The 20,472-nt window shown below is 62.8% G+C and overlaps 1 protein-coding gene across 2 annotated transcripts; it reads right to left on the bottom strand.

Moving 5' to 3' along the window:
- Positions 1–1,421: 1,421 nt before the first annotated feature.
- On the bottom strand, positions 1,422–20,434 carry GRK2 (G protein-coupled receptor kinase 2). Of its 2 annotated transcripts, none has more exons than XM_029207914.1 (21): positions 20,233–20,434; positions 10,182–10,258; positions 8,246–8,319; positions 8,013–8,114; positions 7,851–7,925; positions 7,664–7,725; positions 6,813–6,864; positions 6,477–6,568; positions 6,086–6,185; positions 5,922–6,000; positions 5,703–5,833; positions 5,399–5,493; positions 5,219–5,326; positions 4,950–5,016; positions 4,534–4,634; positions 3,868–3,934; positions 3,690–3,785; positions 3,289–3,451; positions 2,991–3,127; positions 2,795–2,905; positions 1,422–2,709 (listed from the first exon to the last, which is right to left on the bottom strand). In XM_029207914.1, exons 1-21 carry the CDS (start codon positions 20,343–20,345, stop codon positions 2,545–2,547), a joined length of 2,067 nt encoding a protein of 688 aa, XP_029063747.1. In that variant the 5' UTR covers positions 20,346–20,434; the 3' UTR covers positions 1,422–2,544. The 2 variants fall into 2 exon arrangements, with proteins under 2 accessions (XP_029063747.1, XP_029063746.1); XM_029207913.1 differs by having other exon boundaries at positions 2,472–2,709; positions 2,795–2,908.
- Between the last annotated feature and the right edge of the window lie 38 nt (positions 20,435–20,472).

The raw sequence follows: 20,472 nt of genomic DNA, 5'->3' as shown, positions 1-20,472 counted from the left end.
CCCCCGCCCCCCAGCCCTTGACTCCTAATTCCACTGTCTTCTCAACCCTTTCCTGGGGCCCCTGTTGTCCCTCCCCGACTCCCAGTCTGGCTTCTCCCAGCTGAAAGCCTGTCTGTTCCCACTGTCACCCTGATGCCACCTCCAGGACCACATTTCAGCTCCCTCTGGGACACCTCTGTGCCTGATGTCCCATGCAATCCATCAGCAGTTTCCAAACCAGATGCAGCCACATTCACCCTCTTCCCTATCGGCCAGCTCTGCTCCCTGGCTGTCGTGACTCTGAGTGATAGCACGGGCCTCCTGCTGTGCCATTTTGGACTCCCACTTCTGTCTCGTCCCCAGGTCCCGCCCATTCCCACTGGGCCACGTTCTTCCCATCTGACCCCTTTGCATCTCTTCCTTTACCACCACCATCATTATGACATCTCTTCCCTGGACAGAATCAGTGGCCCTTCACCCGTCTCCCTGCCTCCTGTCCTTCACCTCCTTCCACACGTCCTGCATGTGGTAACAAGCAACTTGTTCTACAGCCAGCTCTCATCACGCAGCCCCAGTCCAGAGCCTGCAAGGACTCCCCAGAGCCTATCCAGGTTCGGGCTGCATCTCCATTGCCACCTTCGTCGTGCAGTCACTAAGTGCCCCTGGGCTCTGGGGTGGGTTCAGCCTGCATTCAGGGCCTCCCAGGCCTGGCTCCTTCCCACAGTGCTCCTGCCAACCTGAGCCACTCCTGACTGCCGGGCCCTTCCCTGCATCGGAAATGCATCCCCACCTCCTCCACCCCAATGCTGGAGGCCCAGCTGAAAAGCCATTTCCTCAGAGACTCCGTGGAGCTGAGTCCTTGCCAGCAGAGTCCTGCACGGAGCGGGCAGCAGCAACATCACCCGTGCGGGCCTGGACGGCAGGGACTTGGGGAAAAGAAAGTTGAATAGAGCCTCTGGGTACATGAGGCCTGGTGCTGGGGTATCCCTCAGGCTCAGGCTTCAGGGACCTCTACTGGAGGCTGCACAGCAAGGCCGGAGGTAAGACCAAAGCCAGAGAAGGCGAAGGCCAGAGACTGTGGTGTGGCCCCAAGGGCAGAGGTGCTCATCTGTCCACAGGGGTGTCCTCAGCATGGGTCCTGGAGGGCCAGGTGGGCTCGGTCGGTCCAAACATGACACCAAGCACCAAAGGGCAGGCACCTCCTCCTGCTTCCCTGGCAGTGGGCGGAAGACCCCTTCTGCTCCCACAGGGTAGGAGGGGCGGAGTGGGAGCCCCTCCCCGCCCCGGGGTGCTTGGGGCCTGGGCTGGCCGTGGATGCCGGCTGTGGAGGTGGAGGGGATCTGGCACCACCAAGACCCTCTCTCCTCAGGCCCCAGCCCCGTGGAGACTGAAAATGACCATCAGGCACAAAAGAGTCTGACACAGCCAAGGAGTCAGGCACCATTTTTTATAAAAACGCGTATATCATTTTTCACTCTTTAAAATCACATTCAAAAATCGGCAAAGAGACGCCCCGGGGGGGGGGTGAGTAGATGGGAGTGGAGGGCCCGCTGACGCAGCCCCGGGGGAGAGGGCGCGACACCACACACGGCAGCGACTGGCATGAGGGGGCATGCTGCGGGCGAGGTGGCGCCCTGTGGGCAGTGGCACTGACGGGACACGGGGCTCTGGAGCTGGACGGCCGGGGGCACGCACGGAGCGGCCTGGCGTGGGGAGGGCTGCCCCACCTGGCCCCCTCTCACTGTGCTGCCCGGCCAGCCCAGACCGGCCCCCTGTGGTCCTGGGCAGAAGAGGCCCTGCCCAGCCCAGGGAAGGGGGGCTCGGGGCCAGGCGAGGCCAGCGTGGCACAATCCACAGGTGCCTTTTCTGTGGTCCCTGAGCCTGGGCGCTTGGGGTGGGAAGAAGAGGGGGCTTCGGTGAGGGCAGCGGCAGCCGCTGCCAACGCCACCCTCCTGGCCAAGCCCCATGGTGTCCAGGGAAGGTGGGAACGGGGGACTCTTCCCAAGAAAGGGTGCAGGAGCCTAAGTCACGCGGGAGGCCCTGGGGTCAGGGAGACAACGGGCCCCCTTGTCTACCGACTAGCTGGAGGGCAGGTCAGTGCAGGGCTGTGTCCCTGTTACAGGAGGGGCCGCGGTGGGAAAATTCAAGTAGCATCCCTGCCCTGCGGCCTCCCCTGGGCTGGGGAACGCCGGGCCACCCAGCTGGGCTGTGGGCACAGAGCTGGAGGTGGCCCAACTCCACGTGGCACCATCCCTGGGGAAGGGGCAGGAGGGCCGCTGGGGGCGGCTGCTCTCCCTGCATGGGAAGACACCGGGGGTGGGTGGCCCCCGGGGGCGGGGCCGAGGGTGGCTGGACAGTGGCTGGGTGGGCGGCAGCGGGAGCCAAGGCAAGCGGGCCCCTCCCTGGGGGCTGGGCCAGGCTGGGGCCACAGGAAATCACAATAATTACAAAATAAAACCTTTTCCGCTTGGCGGGAAAACAAATAATAAAAATTCAACAAAATAAATTAGAGGTTTATAAAAGGCGGGCGGGCAGGAGGGCGGCCGGGCGGGTGGCGGCAGCAGGTCAGAGGCCGTTGGCGCTGCCGCGCTGCACCAGCGGCACCTTGCTCAGCTCCACGACGGGCGAGCGCGGCTTGTTCTTCATCTTGGGCACCCGCTGCACCAGCTGCTGAGCCTCGCGGTAGGCGTCACGCAGCTCCTTCTTCCATTGCACCAGCTCGGGGTCGCTCTGCACACACCCCGAGGTCTGTCAGGGGGGGGCCCGAAGGCCACTCTGTCCCCGCCCCCGCCCACCGCCCCGGGACCCCACTCACGTCGCACTGCAGGACGAACTGCTTGCCGCCGCGGATCTTGAGAAGGAGGCACTTTCGCTCCTTGATCTGTGTCTCCTCCACCGACTGGATCTCCTCCATGGTCAGCAGGCTCTGCTGCGGGGCGGGGAGCGGGCGGTGAGGGCGCGGGACAGGCCCCGCCAGCCGCCAACCCCAGGGGCCCCGGCCCGCTCCTTACCGGGGCCTCGCCCTCGCCCCGCCACTCAAGCCGGTTGGGGAACAGGTAGAAGTACCGCCGCTGCCACTGGGTCAGGAAGGGGTTGCCCATCTTGGACATGTAGCCGTGCATGATGCAGTCCTTGCCCAGGGCGTAGTCTGATGCAAGAGAGTAAGAGAGGGGGACTCAGCCGGGCCCGCTCCGCCCGGGTTTGAATCCTGGGTCGGCTGCTCTCTGGCTGTGACCTTGGCTGAAACCTGAGCCTGTTTCCGATCTTTAAGGCGGGCACTGGGCGCCCACAGCAGCCTCCGACCCTCACCTTCCTCGTGGCCCAGCTGCTTGTTTTTGGTTTTCTTGCGGGCCTCCAGCCGGTCCGTCTCAGCGTTGATGGTGTCGAAGACAGTCTCTGCCACCTCCTGCTGCCACCGCTCCGAGATGGTGAGGGGGAAGTTGCGGTAGAGCTCCTGGTCGCTGTCCAGTAACTTCACCGCAGGGCCAGGGAAGAGACATCCATCGGCCACAGGCCTGCCTGGCCGCAGGGCCCCGGGGCAGGGTGGTCTGGTCCAACCGCCGCCCCCAGGGATGTCTGGGGAGGAGAAGCCTGAGGCCCAACAGGCAGACGGGGCTGGCATGGGGGTCTCACAGGGCAGAGGAGGGAGGAGGATGCCAGCCGGGCTGGGCTTAGAGCTCAGGGCTGAGAGGCCAGGCAAGGGCCAGTACCTTGATTCCTTTTGTGTCCTCCTCATCAAAGGAGCCAATGTCGAAGGCGTCTGCCGCATTCACCTCCCCTCGTGGGGGCATTAGCGGGGGAGGGTACTGCAGCAGAACAGGAGCTGAGCATCAGCTTGGGGCAGGGGCTACAGAGGGCCCCACCCGGCCCCGGCCCCCAGGCTGTTACCTTCTGCAGGAAGACCATCTGCCAGTCCAGGGAACGGAAGAAGGGGCTCTCCTTCACTTCCTGGGCCCTGCAGGGAGAGCGGGTCATCAGGGCTTGGCACCACCCAGGCCGGGGGGCAAAGCCTGGGCTGTGGGGCAGGTGGCCCAGGTTAACTCCTGGTTCAGCCACTCTCTGGCTCTGTGACCTTGGCCAAGTCCTTTAAACCTCAGCCGGTTTCCCCATCTCTAAAACGGGGAGAACAGCAGTTCCCACATCGTAGGGCTGGCGTGAGTTTTAATATTGTGAATCTTGCCACATCATGCCCAGCGCTTAGTAAATGTTTAATAAACATAAAAAGCTGCTGTCCTCACCATCTGTGTCACAAGGCCCCTCGGGAAGCTGGTCCACACCCACCTCCAGAAGCTGCACTGCAGGCAGCCCTCCCCCTGAGAACACTGGGCAGGGCTGGCCACGCCCCAGCTTGTGAACCCTTCAAAGGAGGCTGGGACCATGGAGGAGGCTCCAGTGACAGGACACAGGCCTTGTCTTCTTAGGGGCACAGGCAGAGGCTTGGGCAGACTGGCCCAGCAGCCCACTGCAGAGGCCTGGACACAGTAGCGTGGACACCACCCAGGGCCCAGCAGGGAGGGAAGGCCTGGGACAATGGCCCTGGTCTCAGGCACTCACCCTCGGCCCAGGCAGCCTAGCCTCCTGTTGACGTCCCTCTGTAGCAGCCCCTCCAGCAAGGAGCGGAGCTCAGGGGAGAAGGAGTCGGGCAGCTCCACAGCCTGCAGGGAGGAGTAGGGGGACGTTGGCAGAGGCCCGGGCCCCATCCCAGCTCTGGGGCTCCTGAGGCTGCTTGGGGCAGGGGTGGGAGGGTCCAGGCCCCCAGCAGAGGGAGAGCTTCCTAACTGGCCCCTAGCAGGCATCTCTGCTCTGACGACAGAGAGAGGAGAGCCTACAGGGAAGGAGGCCAGAGTGGGGTTAAGCGGCTGGAGATGGCTGCTGGCGGGTGAGACCCTGATGCCCGCAGGAGACCCCAGCCTCACTGTGGCCCCCCGTGGACTCCGCCCAGCCTCCCCGGGCTGGGACCCTCCACGCACCATGGTCAATGTCATTCTGTCGATCTCATGCTTGTCTTTGGTCTTGTGCTGCCGGAAAGGGCTATGCCTGCGCAAGAAAGGCCGAAGTCCAAGGTCAGAGGACGGGAATGGGGAGACTGAGGCAGGCAGCATGGACGATCCTTGCCGGCCCGGGGAAGAGCCTGTCTCTGTGCCCCGCGGCCCCCCCCCCCCCCTCCCCGGCCGCGCACCCGCCCCCCGCCCCCCCCCCCCCCCCCCCCCCCCCCCCCCGCCCTGGGACGGCCACTCACCCTCGTAGCAGCTTGAAGAGCATGCAGCCCAGGGAGAACCAGTCGGCGCTGCTATCGTAGGCCACGCCCTTCTGCAGAACCTCGGGGGCCATGTACCCGTGGGTGCCCCTGTGGGAGCGAGGAGGCCATGAGTGGGTCTGGTGGAGGGTGCGGGAAGGGAGAGGGGGCTGGGGCACTCACACGCTGGCGTGGGGCTTCTTCTTGGAAAAGTCGCAGGCCAGGCCCAGGTCTGAGATGCGCACGTGGCCATGCTCGTCCAGCAGGATGTTGGCCGGCTGTGGAGGAAGCCCAGTGAGCCGTCCCCCGAGCAGCTCAGGACAGGGCCCGGCCGGGCAAGACGCCAGCTGGGGCGCCGTCTTTGCTCTAGAGGGTATGCGTGTCCAGGGACAGGGCCCTGGGTCGGGGGCACGCAGGCGAGGAGCCAGGCCGGGCCTGTCTTGGGAACGGGGGCAGCCCGTGCTGGGAGGAGGGCGGGGCGCCTCACCTTCAGGTCCCGGTAGACGACAAAGCGGTTGTGCATGTGCTCCAGGCCCAGGATGATCTCGGCCGCGTAGAAGCGCATGTCGGCCTCGGAGAAGACCCCGTGCTGGGACAGGTGGTAGTGCAGGTCCCCGCCTGAGGGAAGCAGCCGAGCAGGGGGATGCTCAGCTCCCACCCCGGCCCCCAGCCCCGAGGTCCACCTGGGGCCAGGCCGGGCACTCACCGTTCATGAGATCCAGGATGAAGCTGAGCTTGTCTGGCGTGTGGAACGCGTACGACATGCAGACGATGAACGGGCAGTCCTAGGAAGGGGTGGGAGAGGAGGTCAGCAGAAGCTGTGCCAGGTTCGGAGCCAAAGGCTGAGCTGGTGGCCAGCTGCCCGCTCACCCCGGTGCTGACGAGGGAGAGCATGATGCGCTCGTTCAGGGCCAGTGTCTCCCCTTGCTTCATCTTGATGCGCTTCTTGTCCAGACACTTCATGGCATACCTGCAGGGGAGGGGCTGGTTGGTCAGGCGGTCCGCTGGCACCTGCAGTGCAGGGCCCCAGGGGCGAGGTGGGGTGGGCAGTCCTCAGGGCCCTTGTGGGGAAGACTAGACACCACGACAAGCGTATGACACACAGAGACAGAGAGAGGGCAGAAGTGCTGGTGGGCCGGGGCTCCAGGGGCCACGGCAGGTACCAGAGCAAGAACCGTGTGTGGCCCTCTGCGGACACCTGCCCATTCAGGGCACCCCTCCGTGGCCCTCCTCTCCCTCAGGCGTGCCACCAAGTGCTCACATCTTGCCCGTGTCGGCCTTCCGGCACCCGTAGACCTCGCCGAAGCCCCCTCGCCCGATGATACGGTGCACGCTGAAGTCGTTCATGGTCAGCTGTGGGGACAGCAGCAATGGGGTCACTGCAGGATGCCTGAGCCCCGCCCTGGGGCCACCGTCGCCATGTGCTTCCCTGCCTTGAGCTGTCCCCGCTGGGCTCCTGCACCAACCCCACAGCCAGCCCCTGGGCGTTGAAGGGTCGACTCCCCTGGCCTCCCCGGCCCTCGCCCAGCCCTGGGGCCCGGGTCCCTGGGGAGGGGCAGCAGGGAGGGGGCTCTCCACGCCCACCCAGCCCACTCACATGGATGTTGAGCTCCACATTCTTCCACTGGCAAAATCGTGTGAATTTATCGCTGCGAGAGAAGAAACCAGACTCAGTTGAGCCTTAGAAAGTGAGTGAAATGATGCTGGGGTGAGCCGGCCTCACCCACTACCATCCCCTGGGCTCCCGAGCCTCAGTGCCCTCTTCTGGGGTTGCCCAGGAAGACTGCCAGCCCGAGCTGCCCCCAGCCCGTGCGATGCTGGCGCTGCTGTCTGTCTGTGGGTTCCTGCTGGGATGAGATAAGCTTAGAGGTGAGGTCTTCCAGTCTGACCCCGACTTCCTGCTACCCCATCCACAACAATGCTCACCCCATCCCTGCTTGCATACTTCCAGTGACACACCACTCATTCCCTGTGAAGCCCCCACTCCACGACTAAGCAGCTGGGACATTAAGAAAGCTGTTCCCTGCATGGAGCTGAAATCTCCCTACAACTCCCACGCACCGTGAAGGCCACAGTGGGCAGCGAGGTGGGCAGTGTGTCCTCTCGGGCCCATCCCTACCACCAGCCTGATGCTTCTCAACCCCGACGGGCCCAGCAAGGGGCTAGACAGTCCATGGGAGGGAAGATGCATGGGTGGTCCCTCGCTCCCTTTCGGCCCTCCCTGGACAGGCTTGGAGGTGCCTGGTGCTGAGAAGGGTGGGGCGGGAGTGTCGGGGAGTGTCAGGGAGGTGACGACCTCTTAGGAGCCCCCGCGCTGGCGTGTAGACAGCCCCAGGGGCCCGCGCGTTGGGGACTAAAGCAGGCTGGCTTCTCTCCTCCGCGCCATCCACGCCCCTTCTCAGAGCGGCCCTTCCCCACCTTCTGCTGCCGCTCACAGCCCGCTCTCACCTCTCAATGAATTTCTGGAACACATCTCCTCGGAGGTTCTGACAGATCTCTTCGATGTACGGCTACAGGAGGAAGCGGGAGGTTGGTGGCTGAGCCAGAGTGGGAGCTGACCAGGCTCTGGGACCTGTGCTGCCCAAGGGGGACCCCAGCTGGGCTGGGCAGCAGCGGGGAAAAGGCCAGCACACACCTGGAAGAGATCCGGAGGCACCTGCTTCTTCACCAGATGGCCCTGGACGTGCTCGATGGCACTTTTCGAGAAGGGCTGGGGAAGAGAGCGGTGTGTTCGTTCTCCACGGGTCCACCCCTCCCGTCCCCATGCCCCTGCCAGCACGCGGGCCCGGGCACTCACGTGTGAGCAGGCCAGCAGCTCCTTCATGATGTACGTGTCAAAGATCTCCCGGCTGCAGGCCAGGCGCTCCTCCTCTGTCTCCAGCTTCTCGTATTTCTTGATCTAGAGGACAAGATCCCCACAGGTGAGCTTTGGCCCAGCGGGGCGCGGGGGTGTCTTACAGATTCAGCGAAAGCAGCCCAAGCCCTGCCCCTTTCTCCACACACAGCAGGGCCAGGCTAGCCCAGCCTCACCCCCTCGTAGAACTCCACCAAGGGCTTGGCCTCCTCCAGGTGCTTCAGGCAGAAGTCTCGGAAGAGCAGGTACCCTGAAAGCAAGCATTGTGCATCACGCCGAGCCACACACCCTGCAGAGGCCTGCCCATCATGGAGGGTGGGGTGGGCTTGGGGCTTCCTGGGCAGAACTGGCCAAGGAGGTGGCAGAGGTGATCTCTGCCCCAGGCAGAGGCTGGGCAAGGTGGCCTCGGAGGCTGTCGCCAACCAAAGATTCTTGAAGTTGGGGTCGGGGCGCCTGCATCTCTACCCCTCTCAGAATCTGCTTCCTCAGATGATGGCTGGAAAGTGACAGGTGCCCTGGTGAGGCAGAGGCGGGGAGTAGACTCTGGCGCCTGGGTCCCCCACCCTCTCACTGCAGTCTGGGGCCTGTAGCTCCTCAAGGAGGGCGACACACCCACCGGTCAGGCTGTGCAGGGTCAGTGAGATCCACCCGGCCCAGGCCAGGGCTGCTGCGTGGGGGCAGGAAGGCAGCCTCTGGGCGGGGGGCGGGGGGGTGTTCCTCTCCCTGGGCCTTACACCCCCCTCTGTCATCTGGCTGATTTTCACAGCAGCCACGAGAAACAGGCAGACAGGGAGGGCAGGTCCAGCTGGGGAAACCGAGGCTCAGGGAGACCTGTCAGGCAGGCGGTGTGTGGCAGCATGAGTAGAACTCAGGGCCCTTCTGTCCAGTGGCAGGTCCTGGGAAGGACAGGCCAGAGAGTGTGGCCTTGGTGCAGGGGGCCTCACAGGGCATGGGCCTCTGGGGAAGGGAAGAGGTGAGACGGGCTGCAGTAAGGGCTCACGGGAGAACTTGCATGGGCTAGGCCTCATCCTCCCCAGGGATGGGGGCCGGAAGTCTGGCCCCAGAGCAGCCCTGGAGGGCAAAGCAGAAGGAAGGGTGGTCTCTACTCCCTCCAGCCCAACACGCGTGACCAGGCTCGAGCTGGGTGACTTTCCACACCTCTTGGGGGCACCGTCCCCACTGCCTGGGCACCTCCACCTCTGCCAGAGCTCGCGGCCAGCACTTCTGGTAAGGGCAGACTGGCCTTTCGATAGTGTGCCTTTAGTAACTTGTGACCAGGGCTTCCCAGTGGGCCAGGGGCTTTCACTGCCACCGCCTCATCTGGCCCTCCAACAGTCTTGGGCAGCGGGGCTCCTGAGTCCTAGCTCCCAGGTGAGACTCAGAGAGGTGAAGCAATGTGCCAGGTCACACAGCACAGGCAGGGGACCCACACGGCGTGCTTCCCGACACACTGACTCGCTAAGCCTGACCTCCAACGCCCCGATCCTGCCAGGCCGGGCCACTCCCATTTCAGAGCCGGAGCTGTGTGTGGCCGGAGCCTGCTTCCCTGTGCCCCGCCTCACCGTTCCCTGTGTGCCAGGTCCGTGGGGTGGACCCACGAAGCCTCTAAGACAAGGGCACTGAGGACGAGGAACGGAGGGGCCGGCCAAAGCAGGCTGCTCACAAAGAGGGCCCGTGGGGGCGGCGGGGGGGGGGGCGACCACAGCCTAGCGGGCGCCACAGGAAGGGCCCCGCCCCTTCCTGTCAGTTCTACCAACGGCCCCGAGCAGCTGTGCCTGCACCAAGGGGAAGCTGCAACTCTCAAAAACAAACCCCAAAGGAGGAACTTCCCTGGCGGCCCTGGGAGACTGCTGGCCCCGCCCCTTCAGGGGGCTCCGGGGCTGACGGCCAGGGGCTGGGAGGGCACTACGTCACCGCCCTGCCTACTGCCACCGGGGGAGGGGAGGGGGGGCTCGCTGGCTGCCCTGCCCCCTGCCCCGGTGGTTGGGAGGCCAAACCTCCTGGGAGAGGGGAGCACAGCCCAGTCGGCTGGGATGGGGGCAGGAAGGCGGCCCCGGGCAGCTGGACAAGTGGCAGAAGCCCCAGGGCCGGCAGAGCCCCCACCGTACTCACCCAGCTTCTGGGAGAAGACCTTCTCGAAGGTCAGCTCGCCCCGGTCCTCCAGGTACTTCTGCATGACGCTGCGGATACTGAAAGACATAGGGGCCGGGGTTACCTGGAGCCCCCAGGGCTCCTGTCAGGCCTGCTGGCCCTGCTTCCCTGGAAGGTCGCTGCTTCCTCTCCCAGAATCCAGAGTGGAGGGCACTGCTGGTGGGTGTCATCGCTCCCTCCAAGAAGGCAGCCACCCCTGTTGGACCTGACCGTGGCCACACCAGAGGGGCCTGAGCAATCCCGTGCCTGCCTACCAAGGCTCTGTCCCCACAGCTAGGTGACCAGCAGGTGGTTGCTCAGAAGCCTGGTCCCAGCGCCGCCTTGTCTGGCTTTAGGAACTTGGCCAAACCTCAAAAGCCAGGGCTCACCCATCAGCAAATGATGGGTCACGAAAATATGGCCCATCCCGACAATGGGATACTACTTGGCCAGGAAATGGAGTGAAGTGCTGGTGTGCGCGCGCGTCACGGTATGGATAAACCTAAGAGGATTCTGCTACGTGAACGGACAGTCACAAAAGGCCACATGTTATATGATTCCATTTATACCACCTGTCCAGAACAGGCCAGTCTACAGACAGAAAGCAGGTTAGTGAGTGTCAGGCTGGAGAAAAAAGAGGAATAACTTCTAATGGGCACAAGGTTTCTTTATAAGGTGATGGAAACGTTCTGGAATCAGGTAGTGGTGAAGGTTGCACAACACAGTAAATGTACCAAAATCCACTGAATTGTACACTTTAACATGATGAATTTTATGTGAATTATATCTCAATATTGAAAAAGAAAAGCCAAGCCTCAGCTCCCGTGTCCCTGATACCCGAAGTAAAAACCCCCTGCCCCTGGGTCGCCTGGGAGGGCAGCAGAGCAGAGGCCACTGTTGTGACCACGGAAGCCCAAGCCCACACTCCCCGCCCCCGGCTATCTCCCCCCACTGCCGAGTGCTGTCTGGGAAAGCCACACCTGGCCACGCTTCACGCCTCAGTCACCTCTTGCTGTCCCTTCCTCTCCTTTCCTGGGCCACCTGCAGTCCCACCCTGCCAACCAGCTGTGGTCCCATTTGGACCTCACTAGCCTGGGTTCCAGCTGCCCATACTGAGGGCCGTGCTGGGCAGTCACACCTGAGCCCGTGCGATGCTCACAGGCTTCAGGATACGTGGGGCTGCCAGCAGGCCACGGATGAAGAGGACTCTGTGTGCCCACCTCTCTGTATCCCCGTACCCCTGTTGGAGCCCAGCACAGGGCCCTGCTGCCCATCACCTAGTGGAAGGTGCCATGCAACCCTGCCCCCGCAAGGCAGGCCCTCCCAGTCCTGCATTGGTGGTTCTGTGACATTAGACAGCATGAGACAAAGCCTGAGTGGGGCCCTGTCATCTGGAGGAGACTCAGGCAGGAAAGAATGTTCTGGGTCATTGGGAGAGGCCGTGTGGAGAAGGCAGAACCTCACTGGGTTCCTCAAATGCAAACAGGATGTCACAGGTGACAAAGTCCAGGGCAGGTGGGTGGGCATGGGGGCAGGCAGGGAAGACCCAGCCAAGGATGAGCCACGGGGCAGGGCGGAGGCTCAGCAGACCACACTTGGGAAGCTCGGTCCAGGGCGGCAGGTGAGCGGGCAGACTCTGCTGGGGGTGGGCACCACAGGAGGAAGCCCAGGTAGCTGATGACGCTGGGCCAGGGAGGAGGGGAAGAAACAAGGTGGGGTAGGAGCAGGCTCGTCTGTTGGATGGATGGATGGAAGGACAGAAGAAGAGCTGACGAGGCCAGCTGGGGGTCTTGAGGCCCCGGGCCCCATCAGAGAGGGGGCCTGAGGAGAGAAGGCTCCAGGCAGGGCCAGTGCAGCCAGCAGACGCCGCCCAACCCCTGGCCTGGACTCGCAGGCGGGGCGACTCCTGCCCTGTCCTGCTCAGCACTTTCCTTCTCAGGTGGTCTGGGTGGAGGCCCGGGCCCTCCCGGGCCCTTGTCCGCATTCGGGCCACGCAAGACAACATGGGAGCGTGCAGAGCCGGCATGAGCAGTCCTGGAGCTGTGACCCCTCCCCCCAGACGCTCGGAGATGCCGTGTCCTCCTCCGAAAACTGTCTCCAACAGGAAGAAGGGTGCCGATGACCTGGACAGCCCTCCTGTGACTCCAGTCGACAAGGGAAGAGCCCCAGCTGAGGGCCAACGGCCCAGTGGCCCTGAACTACCACGTCAGAGCTGGTTCCCTCCCAGAAAGTGAGGACGCCCTCCACAACCACAGGGACTCCAAGGCCAGGACGTGGCCCTCAGCCACGCTGGCACACTCTCCCCTCCTGGGGGCCACACACCTGCTCACGTCCACCAGCCACCGTCAAGGACACATCTCCCTGGCCCCGTGGGACTCCCAGGGACTCAGGAGATGAGACCAGCCCCCAAGTCCCTCATGCACTTCACACACATCAGAAGCTAAAAACTCTGTGACGCTGAGCAAGACACAGCCCCCCCCCCGGGGCCCGCGGACCGGGGACAGGGAGCCCAGGGAGTCTGCGGGGCACATTCTGCGCCGATCTCTCAGGGCTCCCAGCTCTGCGAGGGACAGCTTGGGGCCTCCCGTTCGGACAGGGAAACAGGCCGGGGGGTGTGCTGGGTGAAGCACAGCGGGGTGGGCCCAGTCCAAGGTAGCGAAGGCTTGGCAGGGTCACGAGACCAGGCAGCTGGGAGGTAGGGGTGTGGAGCCCGGGGACCCTGCGAGGGCCAGATTTCTCCTGGGAGGTGGACAAAGCAATAAAGAGGGAAGAAATATCACAAGATGTCGATCTTCCATGGGGCTGGATGGTCAGAGGGAACGTCCAGACAGGCAGATGCAGGTGACAGGCAGGGTGACTCCGGCCTGTCAGATGACCCCACGGGGCAGCTGGGCATAGCCCCTGCAATAGTCACTGGGAAGCCCCCTGCCCCTGAACCAGCAAGACTGGCGCCAGCTCAGCCAAGGCGGCGCGATGGGAATGCCCAGCCCAGAGCAGTGCCACTTCGCGCCGCGGGCTCGTGGGCTGGACGTGCAATGGCCGGGAAACGCGCTCGCAGAGGGCCTGCCCGCGAGAGAGCGGAGCCGCCAGCTCCTCTCCAGGCATGGCACCCGGTGCGGGCCTTCTGCCCTCCTGGGGGCTCTGCCACCGGCTCGGCCCAGGGCGCGGAGGAAAGGCCCGGGCTCCGCGCCGCTCAGCGGCCAGGCCCTGCCTCCCTCGGAAGGCTGCACAGGGTGGATGGCCACAGCATTCTTCCCAGCCCGCAGCACTTCCACTTTTTTCCTTAAAAAGAAAAAATGTTTTCTAAATAAAATAAACACACCCCCCCCAACCAAACACGAGGTCAGACTCAGCGGAGTCCTTGAAGGAGAGGCCCCCAAGGCCGCAACGTTAGGGTTTCCTGTCCATTCCCACAGGGCTGGAGCCCAGGGAGCTGGCAGGTTAGACAAGTGTGTTATGGGGGATGCTCCCGCCAGGGTGGCAAGTACAGGCTGGCACAGGAGGCGGTGGCGGCCTCCTGGGCTGGGTCACCTTCATCTCCTACCCCCTCTCCCTGATACTGGCGGAGTCTGAGTGGCGAAGGCCCCAGAGCAGCATTCCTGTCCCCGCCCAGGTCAACAACTCTGATATCCAGGAGCACGTGGTCCCCAGATGGACTCCAGGTTGTCCAGAGAGCCCAGTATCTGCATCCTCCCCGCCCCAGCCCCACCCCCAGCCCCCGAAGGACCCAGCCCCTCCAGGGAACGGCCTCAGTGGCCTTAGTTGCTGCAGTCGGACCGGTACCCAGGCCTGGGCTCCAAATGGCCCTCCCCACCTCCCTCCCTGAGGCCAGGCCAAGTCACAGACTTTAAATGTCCAGTTTCCCCACTTGTAAAATGAGGATGTCAACAAATGCTGAATTGCCAACACTGAGCTGGCCACTGAAAAAGGCGGAGAGGACATAGCAAGAGGAGAATGCAGCCCTGCTGCGAGGGCCGTCAGCTCCCTCCCTCTCCTGAAGGGAGCCCTCCTGCTGGAACCCCCAGCAAGCACCTCCTTCTGGAATGTGATCAGAAGCTCCCCAGTCTTGCTGGGGTCTCAGCCCCACACCTGCTGTGTCCTCAGAGGGTGGGGCTCTGACTGGCGAGCCGGCCCCTCGGCTGGGCCCATGAGCACCCCACCCCCGAACCTGAGCCTGAGCGGCTGCCACTCCACTCTGCTCACAGACCAGCCTCAGGCACTCGTGCCGTACAGTCTGGGGGCCCCAGTGGGCACAGCCCGATACCTGCCCTGCCAAAGGAGCAAGGGCCCCCTGGCAGGAGCTGCCCGGCCCTGCTGCCCAACAGCCAGGGCTGCTCACTCTGGCTCCAGCTGCTCTGAGGAGCAGGCCCAGCCTGACACCAGGGGAGAGAGCACTTCCGCCCTCCCAGCCCAGAGCGCGGGCTGGGGTGATGGGACGGCAGGGAGGGGGTTAGGGCTGAAGGGGAGGACTTCCGGCACCTTCCGGCACCACATGGTTCAAAGGGAAAGCTAAGTCCTTCACTCTGTGGCACACGGGCCTCACAGATGACACCCGCTCAGGGTCACAAACCGTAGCTTGTATGGACCGGGAGGGACTGCAGGGTCAGAAGCAAACATACTCATCTTGATGGTGAGGAAATCAAGGCCAGAAGAAGCTGAGTAGCTCACCCTGAGTCCCAACCAAGTTAGCGGCAAGAAAATGTCCAGCCCTCCCTGAGAAAGGGCCTCCCACCAGGCAAGGGCCTAGCCCAGCCTCTGCTGGAGAGCTGGGTGCAGAGTCCCAGGGGACCCCGGACTCTTGCCCTGCCCGCCTTGCCCTCCACCCACTGCCAGTGGCTGTGGGAGCCCATCAGGCTGGGGGCAGCCTTGGCCAGCACCTGGCCGGCCAAGGGCCATGGTTCCTGTGCTCCTGTGTGACAGGAATGCCAGAACCACGAAACCTCAGGACGGTGCAAGCTGGCCTGGGGACTCCGGGCCTGGCGGGTATGGTGCAGCCACGCCGGGAACCGTCACGCTCTGGGAGACGACGGCGGTTAAGCCAGCAGATCAGAGGCTGCAGCCGCGGCTGGGACGCTCCTCCGTGGCATTTCCAGGAAACCTGGCACTGAGGTGGCAGCAGCATGAGGAAGTCCCCTGGGGCTTCTTATTAATATTTCTCAATGACTCTTCCTTGGGGCTGACAACATCCTCTGAGCTTGAGGACAGGGCCACACATCAAATGGGAAAGACCAACCCAAATGGCCAACTCTGGAGCAAGTCCTGGGCCAGGGAAGAGAAAATGACAGCACGGGGCACCACACACGAGCCCACCACGAATGTCCGCAGCGACCCAGGTTCCCCAGGGCACGGTGGCCACAAAGTGACAGCTTGCAGGATGTGCGGGAAAAGGCACTCGGGCGGCCTTGTCACACATCACGACTTCTACACCCCGCAATTCACTGCTGCCATCACCTCAGAACAACTTCCAGGGCTCCCTGCCCTGCAGCTCCCAGAAAGGGGGCCATCCCCGACCCCAAACCCAGAATGGCCTCCAGAGTCAGAGAACCCCCCGCTCAGAGAACAGAGCTGCTAACACATTCACACCTGAAAACCCACTTCTGAAACCCCACTCTTTGGCCCGCGGAGACACTACCCTCCCTGTTAGCAGCGATGCAGAGAGGGCAGGTTATTGTTTTAGAAAAGGCTGCAGCCAAACGCCTCATTTTTCCTGTTTGAAACAGGTTAGTGAGAACTCGAGTGTGACTCTGTCTTATGTGACCAGCAGAGGACACTGGCCCCTCGGGGCCACAGGAACAAAGGGCAGGTGTGCTGGAGGCTGTGCGTTCCTCAAAGACTCTCACGTGCTCGTGGCTTCTGCTGTCTGTTCTGAGGCGGGAGCGTAGTATCCTGGAAGCACCAGCCGTGTGCACGCAGACCCACCCCACCGGCCCCCAGGTGCTCAGCCCCCCTGCAGAGCCTCCCTGGGTGCCCGGGGCAGGCAGGAAACACCGCTGCAGAGCCTGCCTACACCTGATGTCACTGGGAGTTTACTACTAGGAATTAATCGTGCATTAATAGGACACATTTTTCCCGGGTTGACAGAGCCCAGATTCCCCGACACGGATTCCAACCTGTCATGCTCACGCGCCCTTCAAATCCTTTTACTGAGGGAACAGCAGGCGGGCGAGCAACTTAATGGCAAAAATGTGAAACCCCATGATCTGGAAAGGAGAACAGATGGGAAAAGATGTCCCGGAGACCCATTCCTGGGGAACGCGGGGGCTTCAAAGGCCCAGAGGGAATGACTGCCCAAAAGAGGATCTTGTTTTGTGGGGGGAGGCGGGGGCGGAGAACGCTGCTACTGGAGTGGAAAGTTCTGGGTAAGGGATAAAGGCTGAAAACAGCAGGGTTTCTCCTGGTGATGCAGAACTGGAAGGAGAAGGAAGGGAGAAAACCACCCCCTGCACCTCTTCCCGCTCCACAAATCAAGGGCAGGAAGTCCTGGGAGCAAAGAGTTAACAGGAATGAAGAAGCAGTGGAGGAAGAGCTGCGGGTCTGGGAGACGGGGAAGCCAGAAAAGGGCAGGAAGGAGGAAATCCACGGTGGGGGAGGGACCAGGAAAGGAAGAGCCGAGAGAATGGGAGGCTGCAAGAGGCACCGGGCTCTGACATCTGCCACTGGGGCTGCCACTGTCACCAGGGAAGGCAGGGACATCTCCTGGGACCGCCCAGGCCGGTCTCCTCCGCCAGGAGCCCAGAGATTAATTACACGAGGCCTCCGTGGTCACATGAAGCAAATGACGCTAATTGCAGGACTGCTGCCACTGCCGGGAAAGCGAGATAGCGGCTCCTTCAGGGAGAGGCCCAGACCACAGACCCCGAGGGCCGAAGGAGCGGAGAGGTCACCGGTGAAGGGCAGCCCCTCGTTTTACCGAGGTGGAAACGGAGGCAGGCTGGGCCAGCATAAGGGACGTGCTGGGGCCCATGTGAGCTGGGACTGCGGTGGGATTAGGAGCCGGTCTCCTGATTCCAGCTGCACTGCTGCCTCCCTCCATGAGAAGCGCGAGAAATGGGTCTGTTTCCTCGGGTTCTATAGGGTGACAGAAGGGAAAGCCCGCGTGCCAACTGAGTGGCACTGTGCCCAACAGCTCCTGTTCCGCAGCGCTCAGAAGTCAGAGCTGTGATGGCAGCCCCAGCTCCCGGCCAAGCCACAACCCGGGCACCAGCCGCAGGGAGGCTGCCAAGAGGGACCACCCCAAGATGGGAACGGCTCCAAATGGCACCTTGTCATAGACAAACCGTGGCCTTCGTCCCTGGCCCTGACCCCAGGCGTGGAGCCGTCTCCTCCGTGCACTAGCTTTGCCACAGCAGCTCAGCTCTGTCCCAGCCGGTGGCGAGGGTCTGGGCCTTGATGGTGCCGGGGGCTGCCCTTGTGCTTCCGGGCCAGGGGTGCCAGCTGGCACATTCCACAAAACAAGGACCAGGCTGAGAGCAGAGGTACAGAGGGGTGTGTGGAAGAAATGATGCATAGCAGGAGTCCAGAGACCCCAAGTTCAAGTGCCACCTCGCCTCTGGGACCAAGTCTCTTCCCCTCTCCCAGCCTCAGTTGCTTCAACTATTAAGTGGGAAAATACCACCTGCCATGCCTGTTTCCCACAGTCGTGAAAAGGATAAAATGGAGTAAAAAGCACTTTGCAAACTGGGAAGTGCCAGGCAGACGTAAGATACAGTCATAATGATCTTCAGGGCAGGAGAAATCTGACACAGGGGGTGGGCAAAGCATAAAGCAAAGGGTGGCATATCCTCCGAGGCGGGAGGCCTGGATTCCTAGGCCCTTCCCCAGCCTTAGCTCACTAACAGTCACTGCTAGGGCCTCTAGTCCATCTCACAGGTGTGGGCAATCTGCCCAATGTGGCGCCGCCAGACGGTGACCCTACCTGAGAGCCCATGACACCTGGCTCTCGGTCTCCTGCTGTGTTCCCCTAAAACTCACAGCTCACCTGGTTTCAGACACTATACACAGTCCTGATGTTTCTTGAGCAACTACTACATGCAAGGCATGGCCTTGCCAACCTCACAGGTTGGTTTTTGGATCGACTGAGATGACAAAAGGTCAAAAATAAATAATTATAATTTCCACCATTACTCCTATCACCACCATCAATATCACAGATGTAAAGGGGACAGGAAAAGAGGAACATCTTGTTGCTCACGGTTCTAACACCTGCAGAGCCAACCCAAGGCGGGGCCCCATCAGGAGCAATGCATTCTGGGGCGAGATTACCCAAACACAGAGAGTTCCAGAAAAGGCCCCGCTTCGTACTTTGCAGAAGTCCAACCTGCCAGAGGGTCTCAAGGCCAAGGCCACCAAGGAGAGCCGCTGTGAGACCCAGAGGGTGACTCCCCCATTTCCTCCCTCGTGGCTTTGTCATTTCTGAACTCATTTTGTTCTAACTGTCGCCGCTCCCTGGACAGCCCGCAGCTGACAGTCAGTCTGGTTCCCGTTTTGAGAAATCTGATTGCAAATGTCTTAGAAAAAAAGGGTCCTAACGGCCTTTTCAAAACGCAGGCCAATTTTCCTCTCCCAGGCCTGGTGTTCAGTCAATCTGAAACCCAGAGAACGGGTCACAGAGGAGGGCACCAGAGACGTGGGCACCGTACCCCCTCCCCACCGCCGCAGCCTTGGGCCCTGCTTCAAACACTCAAGATGCCACAGAGTCACAGTCCTTATTTCACACCATCCACATTTCACAGATGAGAAAACCGAGGCCCAGAAATGGGAAGGGACTTGCCCAAAGTCACATGATAAAGACCAGGAGAGCTAGGACGGGCCCAGGCTCCTGGGCTGGCAGGGCACCAGCATGGCAACTCTTAGGCAGGGATGGAGGAGCTTCTGGGGCTGGCCTCACCACGCAGCATGAGAGATCGTGGTGGGCACATGGCTCCTGTAGATGCAGAATGGCCAGGCCCCCCTGGCTCAGGCCACAGTGGTGGACACTGTGTGGAAACAGAAGCCGGAAGCCCCGATCTGGTGGCCAGCCACCACCCTGGATGCCGGTGACACTGGGCAGGCCACTCACCTCTGGGCCTTCAGCTTCCCCACCTGTTCCATGGGGACAAAACCACACCTGACCTACCCGCCCATGGGCTGCTGTGAGGCTCAGGCAATGGGAAAATACTCTAGAAGCCGTAAAATGCTGGACAGCCTCAGCTATTGTCCGTATCCTGTCCACTCCTGTGCCCAAATCCTGAACAGATGAAACTTGGATATCAGGTGCAATGCTATCAGTTACCTCACAGAGAGGTGGCAGCTGTGGTCCAGCTGCTGCAGGGGTGCTGGGACGTCCCCTGGCAAACAGTACCCAGGGGGCACCACAGGCGGACCTCACCAGAGGAGGGATTCGAGGGGAGAGGGACTGAGGGATGTGGCGCACACCATACCCTGATCCCCACGCTACCCCGGCCCCCAAAGCACTCTCAATCCCCAACCCAGGCCGGTGACCCGCCAGAAAAATGGGGAAGATCCGGGAAGACTTGTCTGCCCCAAACCTCACAGAAGTGTCCACCCGAGGGGGACCGGGGCGGGGGGGGGTGTGGAACCCCAAGGTGGGGATGCCGAGAGTAGGGGCGGCGAAAGGATGGGCAATACAGTCAGGCCAGGTAGATGGGCAGGCAAAGGAGGGGACTCCACGGGACCCGGGGCCACCCGGAGGAGGAGAAAGGGGAGCACGGAGGCTCTGGGGGAGAAGGCAAGAGCGAGGGGCTGACGGAGAAGGGGGCCAGGCGGAGTGTGTGAAGGGAAAGGCGGCAGAGTAGGGCAGGGGCACTGAGCGGGTCGGGGAGCCAGTGCAACTGGAAAGCCCCGGCGTTGGGGTGCTCCGGGTTCAGGTGCACAGGGCCTGGGGCGCAGGGGTCCGGTCAGGGCTGCGGGACGCGGAGAGCTGGCGGGGCAGAGGGGGTCTCGGGGCCAGTGCCCGGGTGGTCTGGGGCTGCGGGGTCGGGGCTCGGGGAGCGGGGCTGAGGGGCCGGCGGGCCGGGGCCGGCGCCCGCCTCACCTGGGCTCGGGCAGCAGGATCTTCTTGCTGGCGCGCGCGGCCGGCGTGGCCTTGCTCTTCTCCATGGCCATCAGGTAGCTCACATCGGCCAGCACCGCCTCCAGGTCCGCCATCTTGGCGGCGGCGGCGGCCTCTCCCGCCGCTCGGCTCCGCTCCGCTCGGCGCGCTCGGCCCGGCCCGGCCGCTCCGTCGGCCTCGGGCGCCGCCGCCTGCCTGGCCCCGCTGGGCGCCCGCGGCTCC

The sequence above is a fragment of the Monodon monoceros genome, unplaced genomic scaffold (assembly GCF_005190385.1).
Source record: "Monodon monoceros isolate NGI ecotype Baffin Bay Population unplaced genomic scaffold, NGI_Narwhal_1 Super_Scaffold_7, whole genome shotgun sequence".
In the NCBI taxonomy this organism is placed as follows: domain Eukaryota; kingdom Metazoa; phylum Chordata; class Mammalia; order Artiodactyla; family Monodontidae; genus Monodon; species Monodon monoceros.
This window is presented reverse-complemented; position numbering and strand designations above follow the sequence as displayed.

What these genes read in the sequence shown, in the direction of transcription:
- GRK2 (XM_029207913.1), bottom strand. Translation starts at nt 20,345, where the DNA reads ATGGCGGACCTGGAGGCGGTGCTGGCCGATGTGAGCTACCTGATGGCC. An exon ending in AGCTGCTGGCCTGCTCACAC is followed by an intron (nt 7,926 to 8,012) that starts GTGAGTGCCCGG and finishes TCTCTTCCCCAG; the next exon opens with CCCTTCTCGAAAAGTGCCAT. An exon ending in TGCCTCCGGATCTCTTCCAG is followed by an intron (nt 7,726 to 7,850) that starts GTGTGTGCTGGC and finishes TTCCTCCTGTAG; the next exon opens with CCGTACATCGAAGAGATCTG.